This window comes from Fukomys damarensis, unplaced genomic scaffold (genome assembly GCF_012274545.1).
Source record: "Fukomys damarensis isolate Sample0158 unplaced genomic scaffold, DMR_v1.0_HiC HiC_scaffold_38, whole genome shotgun sequence".
NCBI lineage: Eukaryota > Metazoa > Chordata > Mammalia > Rodentia > Bathyergidae > Fukomys > Fukomys damarensis.
In genome coordinates, this window is record NW_022900950.1 from 61,639,100 (window position 1) to 61,656,708 (window position 17,609).

The window sequence follows — 17,609 nt, forward strand, 5'->3', positions numbered from 1 at the left end:
GGGAGAGGAGGGGAGGATTTAAAAAACAAAGAAAGCAGGAAAAAGCACATGAACTTCTAGCTTGAGAAGAGAATAGCACAGACAAATGAAAAATAAGGGAAAAGATGGTCAAGAAGACCACCTAAGTAATTCTCTCTTTATTATATTCAAAGTGTAGAATATGTTTAAAATGCCATGCCAGAACTTACAAAAACAAACCAAAATATTTAACTATACTGGCAAAGAAACTCATAATATTGAGCTATAAGAAGCTTAAATAATTTCATGGTATAATATTCAGAAGGATCATACAGTTTAATATAGAAAGGACACATGTGACATCAGTGAACAAAATTTTGAGAGAAAATTATGAACCCTTCCACAGTTTTAGTACAGTCACAAACTATGAGAACCCTTAAATTAAAAGTTCATTTTAGTTTTTCACTAATGGAAAATAAAAATTACTTTTATTATTCCATATCCCCTCACCTAAATAAATACAGTATCTGGACTTCGATATAAAATCGGCATCCCTGGAAAAGAAGAAGAAAAAAAAAAAACTAGCAGTAATAATGGATAATAGCTGAACTGCAGGACAGGGAACTTGACCTAGTGTTACAGGAAGAAAACAAACACATTCATCCTTGCAAAAGAGCGAAGTCTGGTATGGAAGATAAGGGTGTTTAATGAAACACAATTCAATACAAAATAAAAACATAAGCAAAGCAAATAATGGGAGAAAAAACTTAGATAAGTATTATAATTAACCAAATAAATATGGAGCCAAATATCGCCACACTTTGTTCCAGGAGCCATAGGTAAATGAAGTTAAATAAAACTTTTCACCATTGATTCTAGGTATATCAGAGAAGTCTTCAAATACTTAGCATCAGAGAGCCAGTTTCTCTGTTAAACTGGGAAGAAAAAGGGAACAGAAATTGAGAACAGAAGGGCCTTAAGAAGTCACGAGAGCAGTGAGCCAGTCAGAGTTCTCTTATGCAAGACTCTTTAATGAAGGGCAAAAGATTCCCCCTGCCACTTGGGTCCCATGTTTCTGAAGAAAGAAAATGTTTAGTAATTGGTTTCTGGAGAGAAATGCAGGGAGAGAGGATCATGCCTAAAAACTGCAATGTAGACAAAAGTTTATCTTTACCTTTCTCTGACCTGTGTCTCTTCCTCACCATTGTAGTAAGAGCTCCATATCTAGAAATAATATGGTAAGTAGAAATAAAAGGAAATATGGAAATCTGGAGTCAGAAATCCTCAGTTTGAATCCTTCTAGTAATGGGGAAAATAAGTAAGGTGATTTAGTTCAGTCACCTATTTATATGAGTTTCACTTCTTGTAACCCTAAGGAGCTATTTTTAAAAATGCATCAGAGCAAGCATGTAAACACACTCTCAGACCTGTACATCACTAAAAAAAGTCAGATCATATAATTGCTATGTAACTACGGTACTCCCTGGCTCCATGGCAGCTCATTTGATGCAATACGTAACATGCTACTAACATGAAACTCCAAAATTAATCTCTCTACCTGCTCCTATTATCTAAATCTTATCTTTTAAGTGTAACAAGTAATAGATACCATATTTTTTAAAAATCAGACCAAACTAATGTAGAACAAGAGCTCGATTTCCTGTAGCTATCCTGAGGCTAAGACAATTTAACAAAGAGAAAGCTGTTTTACACTATTTAAACAAATTTGTAGGCTTCTTGTTAAATTTCTGTCATTAAGAACATTTTCTATAAGTAAAACATCAAGTTGCTGTTGTATGCAACTAGGTGATATTAGGATATCCCTAATAAGAGAGCAGGAAAAAGGGTTTTAGCAAATACTTCTGGCTCCAATATGTGTGACTAGTATCGGAAGAGAAGATTACCTAATCAGATTTTTAGTAATTTGAATATTCTTGAAGGACATTCTCATGGAAGGAAAAATAAATATTCCAATAATATGCCTCAGTATGAGACCTGAGAGTCATGCTAATTGATTATAAGCAAAATGTTCATCAGTCGGTACTTATCATTATGTAAAGCCCTGACTTAACCCTTTTGTTGCTCTGTGTGTACATGTATATATTTAAAATTCAAAATACAGAAAATCTGAAGACCTAATAATTTGTCACAATGATTCAAATAATTATAGATAAAACCAATGAAAGAGGAAAGTGATGGAATGAAAAGAACAAAAATCTGACTGAGACAATTATTCACGTTAGTAGAAATGGGAAGGAGACAGGAAAGAGTCAGACATGAAGCAAAGTGGAGCTGAGAGAGACCAAAAAGTAGACATAACACAAAGGCTGAAACACTGACCATAGGACAAGAGCAAATATAGCGAGAGGTGAAGGAGTGTTGGATCTGGAATTAGAGGCTGTTCATGACACTAAGAGTAACTCAGACAGTGATGGGAGCAAACGTGCATACACTAAACATGCTATATATCACAGAATAGAGAAAGAGAAAATTCTAACTATAAAGTAAGATCTGACTCTGAAGAAAATGGTCCTGAACTGGACCACAACAGATTAGAAGTAAAATGTTCAAAATATATATATGAGGATGAAGACAGCAGCTAACAAAACTTGAGCAGTATACATTACATGTGTGGTTTCATAAATGTCACCACAATCCTACATTCTACATGTATACTTTACAGAAAATGAAACTGAAGGTGCTAAGGTTACACTGTCTCACAGCTAGTATACAGTAGGCAAAGAATTACAACTCGGGTATATATAGTCAGAATAGAGAAAGGAAAGATAGTCGAAAACAAAGTTATTTTACCCTAGATTCAATACAAGGAATATGTTGCCTGGCAAGACTCAGTAAGGCAGGCGATAAATGATTTTAGTTTCCAAGATTTAAAACATAACATAGAGAATTTTATATTAAGTATTCATCAAACTTATAGGTGCTAACTATATACTAGGTATTCTTCAAAATGCTAAGAATTCACCAGTGAACATCTTGGAGAATGATTATTGTCATCATGAACATTCTTGCAGCAGACTAATAGATCAGCCAATAGAACATAACAGTACATCCTAAAATGATGAATATCAGGGAGAATAATATAGCAGGAAAGAGGTGAAGAATTACACTGTACTTGGGACACTAGATAAGCATTTTCAAGTAGGGCACTCAGAGAATACCTCCCTAGGCTGACATATGAATAAAGACCAGAAGAAAGTAAGGAAGATAACCGGAGGAAGCCAGATCTAAAAGGAATATAGGGCTGGGGATTTAGCTCAGTGGTGCTGCCGCCTGCCTCACAAGTGCAAGGACACGAGTTTGATCCCCTGTACAAAAAAATAAATAAATAAATAAATAAATAAATAAATAAATAAATAAAGGGAATATACGTGTATGATCAGCACATTTGAAAGTCATACCTCAAGAATGCAATTCGCACGTGTGAGAAACCATATAGAACCATGTTGTTAAAATGAGTTAGTTGGGGAAAAGAGTCAAACATAAGACAAGAGACAAGACAAGGAATGATCAGAGACTGTAGAATACTGCAAGCAATTAGGATTTCCCTGTGTAGTGGAAGCCATTGTGGAGTTATAGGTAGAGATGGAACATTATCTGTTCTAAATCACTGGATAAGAATAGACAGTGTTAAAGATAAATTTAGACATTTCTTAATATCATCAAACTTTTTCACAAGGTTATATGCATATTTTATAAAACACAAGCAAACTTTTGTGCTTTTTATCATCAAATAAAAAGTGGGGAAAGAAGTATAAATCTCAGTTAAAATTTCAAACTTTTTAAAGAAACTCACTACTGTTAGCAACTCAATGAAACAGCATTTATTCTGATCATGCTGTGTTTTTATTAGCTCTAATGAATTAAAGAATTGCAGAGTTATTTAATACAGATGACATTCCTTGTTTCAAGGGAACAAGGTAACAAGAGCTCATAAGAGAATTCATTCAGAGCTCAATTCCACTTACCCTCCCACTCTATAGAGAACACAATGGGTAGTATGTAGGGATTTTTTTCCATTTAATGGCAGGATTTGATATTATTATTTTGATGTATATTTGAACTAAATGAATTCAATCCTTGATTTAATGAAAGTTACTCTATCAAAAATGCTTGCATACTATATAGCATTTTAACTTTATAATATAAACACTATATTATTGTAAAGTATTAGCGATTTTTCCATTTTCTTTCATATTAGAACAAGGTCTGGCGGCTAAAATAATTTTTTCTTTTATTCCACAGACACAAATTCTCATGGCCACTAGTTTCTTTCCAAAGGTCCCTGATGCTTTACATACTGCACAAGTGCCAAATAGCCTTCTCACCCCAACTGATGCTTAGTTTTTGAAATAAACTGCAACAGTGTCATGTTATAAAATCACCTTATACAATTCCCTAGATCAGGGACTGCAATTTTCTTCAGACAGGTGGTAACCAGCAGCAAACACAAACCAAAGTTTGCGGCTGATGAGTTCCTCTCCAGGGACAAGAACGAGAACAGCAAAGTCTGCATATTTTGTCAAGCTCTTCACTGCCTCCTGTGTTACACTTTTGATTCACTCCCTCAGTGATCTCATTTGGTTTCACTGCTTTAAATGCTACCTGTATGTTACCGGCTTCAAAATTTGAACCTCCAGTCTTGACCTCCCAGGTTACACCTCTAATGAATAGATCATGTATCCACCGGGATGTCTACAGACATTTTAATGGGATTTTCACTCCCACAATCCATTCCTCATGCAAGGCTTTCCCTCATTTCTACAAGTGGGAATCCTGACTCTGCTAATTGCATAGGCTAATAAGCAGAAAGCTTTCCTTGCTTCCTCTTATATTCCAAATCCAATCTATAGAAATCCTATTATCCCTAGTTTCAAAGGTATCCAGACAATGCCATTAAGCCTATAAAGCCACCACTGATTCACACCTTAGTTATGAAATCACTGGAATAGCACTGTAACTGAATATTGGCTTCATTTATCCTCCCCACCCTGAAATCTGTTTCCACACTCAGCTGCCAGAATAACATTCCTAAAGTGGCAATGTGAACATTTCAACCCTTTGTTTATGAATCTCCAGCAGCTTTCTTAGAATAAAATCCCCAGGCCTTAAACCATGACTTCAAGGCCTCTGTGGCCTCACTCTCACCTACCACTTACCTCGGTCACTCTGACTCAGACACTGTCTTCCCATCACCAAACCCATTGATCCCTTAAAATCTTGAGGTGGTGGTTTCTTCTGTCTATAACATACTTCCTCAAGTTATACACACGTCTGGCTAGTTACTCAGGCTTCGGTCCAGACAGTATCTCTTCCTAGAGGCCTCTATAACCATCTTATTGACACATGCTCTCTCACTCTCATCCTACCACCTCCTTTGGAGCATGGATTCTTACTTGATATTACGTTTTCATGTGTTCATCTATAAACTGTTACTGTCCTAATCTAAAATATAAGAAGGAATTAAGAGACATGCAATAAACTCTGATCCTACAGCAATGCCTAACACACATTAGGTGTTCAATACATAGTTGTCAAATAAGTCTATGACGAATTAATCATTGCCATATCATGGAGACAAAGTATTTAAATAAAACATACCAGATAGTACTATGGTACAGTTTCCAGCATAACCTAAAGGCTTAAATTCACCTGTGAAACCCAAGACCCTATAAAATCAAAAGGCTGGGACCTACACTAATGAAAAAGTTGCTACCTAGAGTCATTTCTTTAGAATTATCTAATGAAAGCTCAAATTACTATTATAAAGTCCTCAAATATATTCACTCTGTGGGCAGGGAAAACAATGTTAAGTTCAACTATTGCAAAAAATCCTCTAATTTTCTGTGAATGTCAGTATATTTAGTTAAGTAAATCTCATGCATTATTTTGGACTATTATACATAAAAAGAAAAGGTATGTATAGTCTTTTATGTGTTTTGTCAACATGCAACTCCATTTTAAGAAGAAATCCTATAGGAAAATATCTTTGGAGAAAATAATATATTAGACTGGGCAAGATAAAAATATCTTTCAGCTGACAGATGATTTTACATTAAATAACAAAATTTTAGTTTAATTAAAAGTCCAAATAGCATTGTGACTGTTTTTGATTTAGGCAGCTGAATGAGATATAAGGCAGAAATCAGATCAAAAGAAAAATTATAGAGCTATTAACTATCTGAAGATTTTTAGGGTAAAAATCTATGACAACTCAAAATCACAGCCAAAGTAATAAGCCCAGAAGTAAGTGAGAGAAAATCTATCTGTGCTACCGTGCTTCTAGGAGTGCCGGCCGTTGGCAGAAGCATGTCAAAAAGGTTGCAAACTAAAGTAACAAGAATAATTCAAAACAATGGCTAAATGCTTACAAATTTAAGAAAGGCATACTTCTAATTTTTAAATAGCTATGAAGAGTTATTTTAAAATTATCATTCCAAACAATGTTCTGAGTCATAAAAGATTTACAGATGAAATTGCCACACTACTATCGAATAGTATTATGGAATCTGAGTGACCTTGGACATGTGGACAGGTACCAAAAAGCAGCAGGAGCAGCTGGTAAATGGAACTTCAGTTTTCAAAAGAAGACAGCAGATTCTACCAATTCCAGGCTGCACAACTTATGTAACTGACAGATGAAATGCAAGATGAATTTTTAAAGAGAAAAGGAAACAGCAAATACAAAAAGCCAAAATGAATTCTTGAAGAAATTATGTCCAACTAATTCCTTATCTTCTCTTAAAGAATACTGAAGTACTAACAGAAACAAGGCTCTTAAATAGTGAATGCATAAGGGATGTAAAAGAGGCTCAAAAAAAATTTAATCTGGGAGTGGAATGGTTCAGTAGAGATATTCTTTCGTGTTCTCATCTAACTTTTCTGAAGGTGTTTCAGTAATCTATCATTCTTATCCTAAATCACAATTTCCTCAACAGCTTTATAGAATAAAACCACTCAGTACCAGCAGTATTTCAAGGGGTTGCATACGTTTTCACAGACAATATGGCCTTCTGAGATAGAGAAGGATCAAGAAAAATTTTATTGTAGAGTGAGGTATAAAGAGGACACTAGAATGCTGTACAGCACACAAGTTAACTGGCTTCTATCATTAGGATATTAGGCTCTATATTTTTTTAGTGTGAATTCAGACTTTTACGACCAAAGGCATTGTTTCTTGATCTACTTTTGAACTAATCCATTCTTACTCATAGAGACATCATTTTCTAGAGGTTCATTCTAACAGAACTTAAAATAATTATCTCAAAATAATCATTTTAAAAATGATTAAAAATATTTGTTAGCATTTTACTATTCTTGTCGTGTTTTCCCCATCTTTTCTGTTCACCTCTTATTTCTTAGATTTATTTAACTGATATTACATGGTCAAGATGTGACAGAAGATGTGCCATGTGAAGATGAAGATGATATGCCTGTCCTAAGTTGTATCTTAAAAAACCCATTCATCCTCCAGCATGATAAGTGACATTTAAAGATATGCACAGGGACTACAGTAACAAAGAAGAATATTGATGTTTGTATTAAAAAAATAGAAGTTTCAGAGGAAGCTTTCCAGGGAGATGTCCTCAAAGGGAGGAGAAACAAAACAAAGCACACTGACAGGCCTGAGCATGGGGGCCTTCACAGAGCAGCAAATTGTTCAGCAAAGATGAAGGACACAGGAAAAAGACATGCGGTGCAAAGGGATAGCAGGAAGGCTTCACTTAAAACATTGGATGCCTGCTGAGGAGAACGGAAGCACACAGGGCCCTGAGGAAACATTCAGTGGTGATGGCCATGTTCATTATCTTAACTAGGGTGATGTTTCGTGGGTGTACTCATAGGTCAAATTAATGTCAATCTATATTCTAAGTACTGTATATAACACTTGTGGTAAATCAGTTATACATCAATAAAGCAACTAGGAAAAAAAGGCCTAAAGCTCCTTTAAGAATTTTAGTCATAAATGTAAAAGTTCTGGGGAATAACTAAAGAAATTCAGGGTATCTGTAAAAGATAAGCATTGAGATTTTGTTCCTTGTTTTATATCTTTTCAAGATTCTCCATATTATCCAACTAAAGTGTTGATTAATTAGTTGCTATTTTCTATTTTCCGATTATGTACAAAGGACCATTTATGTCCAGATAGACGTATCTCTAGAACTAAGTGACTAATACAAGTCTGTTTTATTTCAATTCATTTTAAAATCCAAACTCAAAACCTCAAGGTCCAACAGATATCATAAATAAAAGAAAAATGATTAATGAGAGGCAGAGAAAAGTCACAGATATTTACAAAATAACAGTGTATGGATATGTGAGAAGCTCCTATAAACTATAAAGACAGGAATGGAATAGAAAAATAAGTAGTTATTAATAGATTTATGAGAAGAAATATAGTATAGCATAATTAATAAATGCTGTAATCTCAACCTGGAACTATAAAGCCAAAAAATAATAATAAAAGAAGAATAGTATTAAGTATCAGGCTTGGTACAAGAAAAAAGTTAATATAGTTCATGAAAATCTTACACATATACACACACACACAGTGCAAGAAAAAATCTCAAATACATACTAAATTTACATGCATTCTAGAAGAGCAATATGGCAGTAACTACCAAGATTAAAATTGCTTTTTGATTTATTTTAAATTTTGATACTGTTTTGAAAGAAATGATAATGTAATTCATATTAATAACAAGCTAATCTTTGTAAAGACTGTACGAGTAGAAAACAATTACATCAAATTATTTTATTAAAAATGTGCTGGAAGAAGGCATTCTTACTGCCTCTACGACAAGCTGAATATTGATCCTCTACATATCCACTAGCTCAACCCCAACACTACATGTTACCTTATATGCATATGTTATCTTACATGGCAAAAGGATGTCATAGATATACCGAAGACACCTAAGATGGGAGGTTTACTTGGAGTTTTCAAGCAGGCCCAACATAATCAGAGAGTCTTTATTCAAAGGAAGCAGGAAGGTCAGAGAAGAATTGGGACCAAAAGAGCAGAAACTGGAAGCTGCACTATGGGCAAAGGAAGGCGGGCAACCTCTAAAAGCTGAAAAGCCAGGAAATATTCTCCCCTTAGAGCCCTCCACAAGAACGTAGCTCTCCTAAGTTATTATAAAATTCTGATCTCCATCCAGACTTCAAACATAATAAACCTGTGCTGTTTTAAGGTGCTAAGAGTCCAGTAATTCATTATACCAGCAATAGGAAACTAAGAGAGTCCTATTTTATAAATAAGGAAACTAAACTAAAGAAGAATGAATAAATATGTAAGACCCTATAGCTATGTAAGATCAAAGAGCTAGTGAGAAATACAGGTAGAATTTAGAACATGGTCATAATAATCCATGACATAGTACCTTTAAATATATATACAAAGATGTACACAGGAATTTTCTTTTATAGACCCCTAAGGGTGGAGGGAGCAAAAAACCACCCTCATTAAGAGAATAAAAGGAAATCATACTACAGGCTATAGCATAATACATGAGAGTTTTAAAACAGTAAAACATGAAAAAACATCTTCAAAATATTCAGTACATAAAGATTTCACAACTACACATTTTCAAAATGTTCTTATGAACATGCAGACATTGGTAAACACAAGAAAACAAAATTATAAGTCTCCAACTGTTAAGAATAGCAATATGTGTGAAATGAAGTGGGGTAGTGGGAAAAGGGACAAATACATTGTATTCAATACTTTTTGTTATTTGAATATTTTACAAGAATATCACAGTGTATTTTAAAACTGGGCATTTTTAATACAGAGAGATACACACGAAGTTCCTACATTTTTTCATTTAAAAAAAAGAGGTCTCTACTGTGCAGAGTTTAAAAGTCCTGCCCTACAGTGACACCAAATGGTAGCAGATCAAAATACAGTACACAAATAGGACATTTGTTTGATTTAATCTTCCTATAAATGTGTGATTCTTTTGAAGAACAGGCAGTTTAAGAGAATTAAATGATATGGAGACAAATACTCAAAAACCTAGAATTTTTAATCAAAGAAAGTCTCACACACCAAGCTTCAAATGCAAATTTTTAGGCCTCTTTCCAAACTTCAGCAAATCTTCTGATCCCATTGAATATTTACATAACTCATTTCTCACACAGTTAAAACCGTGCCACTGTGAACACAGTGATTTTACCTAATGGCTTATTGATCAAAGAAAACTTGCAAATATAAAAAATGCAGTCATACAACTAAGACCTGATTCTAATCCATAAAAACCAACCACTGATAAGTAGGCAATATCTTGAGGGGATGGCTGAAGTGGGAAGGAAGGAACCTAAGAAATATAAGCAACTGATTCAATTACTGTTTCTAGGAAATACATGTTTCAGTTCTTTATGTATTAAAAAAAGGTAAGCTAAACAAAAAAAAAGGCTAGTACATCTCACAGACCAATTTATTAAATTTTTCTCCTAGATTGTACAGGGAAAATTTTTCAAATTAAGCATTATCCATCAAAATCTGTGCCCTCTGATAGACTCTGATAGACTAAACCAAAAATAAAACCACTGTAAACTGTCCTATTCATTACAAAAAGTTAAAGGTCAACCACTTTTCAGAGCACTCCTTTAAAATACAATGGGGGGGTCCTTTAATCTCTTCTAGTTAAATAAATTTTTTCAGGTTGTTTGATTTGTTTTTTGTACAAGAAATCTCCTAAAAGATATACATATATGATCAGCTACAGAAACAAGTCAAAAATATCATTAAGATCGAAGGCTCTGAATTCATATCTCTGGCAGTTTAATTCTGTATTTCAAAAATAGCCAGAAGACAAGATTTGGAAAGCTATTATTACAAAGAAATGATAAAGATAGATTTACTACCCTGATTTGGTCACTACACAATGTGTATGTGTATCAAAAACTCTACTCCATTATGGACAATTATGTAGCAGTTAAAAATGATACTTAAAATTTTTAAAACTAGGAGAAAGCAAGGGAAGGGAAAAGAGGAAAAAAAAAGAAAGGCAAAAGAAGGAAGGGAAAATAGAAAAATACTATTGGACTACCTATCACCATGTCACTATTATACCAAACATATGGATGGTCACCTCTAAAACACCTTCACAACTGTACTGAGCAAAGGTCCTATGCCTTGTCATAAGGCCTATGAAGAGAATTGGCTCAGGAAGGCACCTTAAGATTCTAAATTACTAGCAACACCAGATAAACAACTATATTCTCAGCAGAATAAACGAATTCACGCTGCCAAGTTTGGTGGTACATGCCTGTAATCCCAGCACTGGGAGGCAGAAGGAAGAGGATGCAATTTCAACCCCAGAGTCAGAAACTTAGCAACTGAGGGAAACACTGTCTCAAAATACAAACAAAAAAACCTACAGATATGGCTTGGTGCAAAGGTCCTGAGTTCAATCCTCAGTCTACACACACACACACACACACACACACGCACGCACAAACACTCACGGGGGAAAGAGGGAACATCTTGAGTTCAATCCCTAAAATCACCACCAAAAAATATAAGTATTAATTTCTACTAATATGCACTTAAGATTCTTAATTTTAAAAGAGGCAGTATGAACATTAAAGGCAAGGCAGGTGGATATGAAACACTGTATTACAGGGAACTTGGGGAAAATGGTCTGTGTGGTTGGAAAAAAGGTATAAGGACATGCATTTAACGGAAACTAACATATTAATTCAAATAAGAACAAATACACATTGATATTACCTGAAGATTGAGAATCAATTACATATAGTATTTCTGATAAATTTGCATTTTACATTTCATAGGACATAGAGCCCTGGAAAGTTGTAAGTAATACATGATAACTGTAAAACATGTTTCTAATTTGCATATAAATTCTGTGAACATTAAATTAATTGATCTTTAACTGACACTGTGCTAATATTCTGGATTTTGCACATTGTCTATCAAAGAGAAAATAATGCAAATGAACACCAATGTATTGGTAGTATTGCAACTCTTTTTTTTTTTTTGGTACCGGGGATTGAACTCGGATCCTTGCGTTTGTGAGGCAGGCCACCAAACCGCTGAGCTAAATCCCCAGCCCACTATTGCAACTTTTTTAAAAAAACAATTCTTATGGAGATTTAAAGCTGATTATATAATGTAAACAACTTCAGTAAATTCAACCTTTCTCTCAAGCCTGGGAGTATGAAGAAAACATATTTTTCTGAGAAATCGGTAATTTATATGAATCAAATTAATCAATTTATGAACTATATAGAAGAAAAAGTTTAGCTGGCAAGTAATTAAATTCTACTAATTTTGGTTAATATAAAAATGTTAGAAATTCCAGTATCAGTCTACAGAACCCACAGATGAAACAGAGTTAAAAGTTTACCTGTGATACAAAATAAATGCAAGTTCCAGTGTTGGAACAGTTGTAAAAATAAGTCCAAATCATTTAATTGTGGTTCTGTGATGATTTTTCAGGTAGGAGAAATATTACTATTTTAAATCCAGGCTGAATCAAAAAAGTAAATTTTTTCAGGCAAGATAACTCCTGCAGAAACCTGGAGTTTAGCTAACCACACATTAATTGCCCATTTTGATACAAACATAATTTCAAAATATATGTTACTTTAAAATTGAAACATAATATTATACATGGCAATTATACACAGTGTCCTAAAATCATCAAACTGTGGACTTATGGAGAGTTGATAAATTCAAAACAGACCATACCTTAATGAAATAGCAAAATTAAACTTAAGTTTAATCTATCGGAGAAGAGAAAATGTTACAACTACATTGTTTAGCACAATCTCCTCAATATATTTTGAATTAATTATTAAGGGCTGTCACTGCTTTTCAGTAAGCTTCACCTTTTGAAGAGGGGAAGACAGAAAGGGGTTGGAGAAGTAAGGAAGCCAGACGGGAAATGGTGAAAAGACAAAGAAATAAATATTAAAAAATCTTATTTCTTTGTGAATTTTCATCCTCCTTTAAACAGCAAAATAATTACGCTTCAAGAGTCAGGGCCAGACAAACCAAAACATAAAACAATGTTCATAAATACTAATAATTAACAGAGAACTAAAGAATTGTTCATCCATTAAGAAATATTTTTCAACAATATTACTCCATTTGCACCCAGGGTTGGCCTGGTACAGAGTGGGTGAACTATGAGTCAAATATGAGCTGACATGTCCTGAAATGGAAATGTTCCATCTCTGTCTTAAAATCAAGATTGTAATGTTGCACACTGATGTCTAAGAAGATGACTGTTTTAACTTTCTCACCCCTAATACTATAATGCTTATAAATTGTAGCTTTTTGGTTATGAACTCTAGACTTTTAAAAGAGGGCATAACTTGGCCATTTTAAATGAATTTAAATTATCAACAAATTTGAGTTCACTCTTCCATCAACAACTAGGACACTAGAACAGGTTTAAATCTTTTTATGACATGCAACGTGAAGTTACTTTAAAGAGACATTTTCATATGACCTTGCATATATATATATATATATATATATATATGTGGTACATTATAAAATTATAATTCACCAATCCTTGTAACTCAAGACTCAAGAGAGATGGGCAAAAATTAACACTACATCCTTTGGTTAAGAATTGAATACATATTCTCCCGTATTAACCTATTCTCATATGGGAGATTTGTCTAATGGAATATCAAATAGAGAGTCAGAGAAAGAAACTGAGCAGATAACATAAAATGAAACAACAGAAAAATATAGAAAAAAAAGGAATTAGAAGAGGGGAATAAGCTGCACCATTTGAATAAAAAGTGGACAGCTTTTTCTTAATTAAAAGGTTTTATAATAAAGATTCTAAGATTTTGAGAATAAGGACAAACTCTGCTTTTGTTCTTTTGTTTTTTATTTGCACTTCTGGGAATTTTATTGGTAGAGGAGCTGAGTAGGGTTGGATTAAGAAAATACAGGAAATAGTTTAATAGCAAATGCCTACAACATGCTAAGAATGAAGTACATATACATCTGATGAATCAGCCAACCTGAATTTTAAAAATTATATTAGATATGATCCCATCTTGGCCCTGGAGGATGTTAATATAACTACAGATGAAAAAATAAATAATCCTATAAAAATCAGTACTTCATCATTACAATGATGGAGTGTAATAAGCCAAGAAATGATCAAGAAATGGTAGGAGAAAAAAGCAAAGGAAAGAAAGCCTGATAAAAATCTTAATTTTAAATTGTAATACAGCTAATATATACCATGGCAAAACTTTTTACGTCTTTAGACCCCTAGCTACTATAAAACAGGGAGGAACAAGATGATTGCCAAGAAAATTAGAAGACTTTTTAAATGAATTCACTTTTCACTTTCAGTATTGAGAAAGAGACTACACTGTATTTCTAATTTCAGGGTCAAGTCATAAGATGAACTCAAGTGGGAGATTAAAACATGAACTTGAAGCTACTCTTGGAATGTTGGACAGCACAGCTCTAGAATAAATCACAAATTTATTCTATTCATAAAGAGCGCAGTTTTCACTTTACATTCTGACATTAAATAGAGTATAAAAATTATTTATATATACTTTTCAAAAGCCCCTCAAACCTCACTTATGGCTAACGTTTCAATAAATATTTTAAATTATTATTTCTTATGAATGTTCTTAGCAAGATAAACATTAAATGTATGCAACAGTGATGTTGAAAAGCTTTATGTTTTCTCTTTCATGTTCTGTACAGCACCAAAATCCCCTCAAGGGTTTACCCTGATATGCAGTACTTACCACAACAGCAAACTGCTCAGGTTCACATAAGTTGTTATAGTCACTTTTGAACTGAGACAATGAACTTAATTGCTCTTGGTCAGGAAGATGCTTTATTAAGTTCTAAAAATGAAAATGAAAAGAAAATATCTTTACTAAACATACGTTCTAAAATTTTATTATATTTTTTCCTCATTGAGTTTATTGGTACATTTTAGGTATACAGTACAGTTACGTTCATTATTGGGATCTTGTACCTTTACGTGACAGGTCTTGGTTCTCATTTTTCCCCTTGTCCTTGCTCTCCTTTCACCCCTCCTCCCCTCCTCATTTATAAAGACTTTATTTTCATTTTCTCATATTTTTTTCTTTTCCTTATTACCTTTCCCCTACCCTTCCCACTTTCCCTATACCTTTAGCCCTTTTCTTTCTATTTCACATTGTCAATTATTTCATTAGATCTTATGTACTATTATATTTTATTCACACCAGAGAAACTATTCGGTATTTACACGTGTGATTTATTTATTTCACTTAGGAGTATATCCTCAATGTGTATGTACTTTCTAATTTTAGAAAAATTAAATTGACTATGGAAAAGAAAACAGTGAAGAAGTTATTGTTAGCTTCTTTTCCCTAGGTAACTTCTCTAATATCAAGCCTTAAGTAATACTCTCTGCATCTTGAAAGTAGTCTGTTTTCCTTTTGTCTATTCCAGAGTTACTACATACTCAAATCAAGTACTACTGAGTGTTTGGTAGTCTTACAATTGAGAAAGAACTTGACCAATAGCAAAGGAAAAGCTTTCTCACTTGGACAGATGTGGTCCATTACATTAAGGGAAATTAAATGTCAGAAATTTAAGGCAAAGCCAAACATACCTTAACGTTTTACTCAAGGGGATAAAAGAAATCACATTGCTACTACAGGGCAAAGAAAAGAACAGGAAAGAAAGAAATCAACGGAATTGTAACGGCAGTGCTTGCAAGATTAATCAGTAGATTATATTTTAACAAAAACTGAAGATATCTTCAAAATAAAGACAAAGTAATTTTTCAGGTATGGAAGAAAAATGGAAAGAGCATTGAAAATACAAGATATATTCTGTAGACAAAAACAAAGAGAGATCTTTTAGGAACTTAACTGCCCATGATTAAAAAGGCGCTTTGTTTATACCATTTGTAATCTGGAAATCAGGTTCACTTGGGTGTTCTAGTTCATTTGTCCACTTCCAGCCCTACCAACCCACACACTTAAGAGGAGGACCACCTGAAGAAAGCTTAGAGAATACACTAATTGTTCCCTGCCTACAGAACATAAAGGATTAAACAATTCCCACAAAGTCTACATAGATTCTCTCTCAAAACATGATCTTCCAAAATAGTATAACTAGGTAGTATATTGATAAGGAAATTAAGGTGGAGAAAGAATGGTTGGTGCTCACAATTCCAAATTATAATGCCAGTAATTTCTGTATAAGTTGTAATTCAAGTAAAAATTATAATTAAGTATACAGCATGCAATTTCTCCTTTTGAATTTTATTTTATTGGTACATTTTAGATATATATGATAACAGTCATTAAAGAGAATTTGTACCTGATATAGATTGCTGCTTCCTCTCCCCTCCTCTCAAACTCTCTTCCCCTCTACGTTTTATTTATTTACACACTGGTAGAAAAAAAAAACCTCCAAAGAATTTTTTGGCTAAAACATGTTAGAGGATGCTGTGCATCAAAGGTGATTACATCAAAGAAGTTATGAACTGTTAAAGTTTCGATCTAAAATGCCTCCTAAGAGCCTCATATGCTAAGAAGTGGGGCCTGGTTGGAGCTGGGCTACAGAAAAATGCACACACCTGAAAGGATATATTTCTTCTCCCCAACTCCTTCCCTCCTTCTCCCCCTGCACCCCTCTGCTTCCTGGATGTGATGGGGTAAGCAGTTGTGCTCTACCATGCCATTCTGCACGCTTTTTCTGTCTGGGAATCAACCAACCATGGACTAAACCCCATGGTTAAGCCAAATAAACCTCTCCCTTAAGTTGCAGTGCTGTGTATTTGTCCAAGTGGTGGACAATTAATACACAGACTCACTGTAAACCTTTGTACAAAAACTTTGTCGATGTACAATTACAACAAAAATGACAATTTAAGATCATGCCAAAGAAAGGAAATTAATAGTAATACTAACAAGGTAAATGAAAACAGTAAATGCATATAATTTTCCAGTACAAATAAAGTTGAAAAGATTTGGTTATTTATATTTTCTTTTAACTATTTTGCTGACAGTTGCATTGTCTGGGTTAGTCATTACCCTAGGGCTCTGAATTTCTTTAGCATTCTTTAGATGACTACCAAATCTTCATGAGTAATTTAGTTAATATTAACTTCAATCTTTCAACAGGAGTTTATTAATTTTTACTTTATTATTTTGGACTGTAATGTGAAAAATGATAATTTGTAAATAGATGGGCCAACTTGCCTTTACTTTCCCTTTACCAAATTTCACACACCCTGAAGAAATCTTAAGCTCCTGTTAAACTAAATTCTGCAAGTTGTCCCAACACATTTAGTTTTTCCCTATAGCCTAGTGTTAATACTGCAAGAATAACTGCCTATCACTGTTCTTTTCATAGAACGCCCCCAGCCTTTTCTACATTCACACCTTATTACCTTTAAGTAACCTTGCTTTCACATATACACAGAATGCATTCTCCCACCACATTCTGTAGTTTCTACCCCAACTTCATAAAGCACTATCTTGTATGAAATATTACTTCCTTTGGCAAAATATAAATTCCAAGAAGATGAAGTCCACCTCAGATCGGGCCTAAGAGCTAATCTACATACAGTGGATACAAAAAATATTTGTAACAAAAATTAATAAAAGTC

The 17,609-nt window shown here is 33.7% G+C and overlaps 1 protein-coding gene across 1 annotated transcript in view; it reads right to left on the minus strand.

Moving 5' to 3' along the window:
• The window catches only part of Diaph3 (diaphanous related formin 3), a 479,227-nt gene that overhangs the window by 232,777 nt on the left and 228,841 nt on the right, over positions 1 to 17,609 (minus strand). The window contains exon 20 of the mRNA XM_010636939.2: positions 14,740 to 14,841. Coding sequence (XP_010635241.1) covers positions 14,740 to 14,841 — 102 coding nt within the window. The remainder of the gene's footprint in view (positions 1 to 14,739; positions 14,842 to 17,609) is intronic.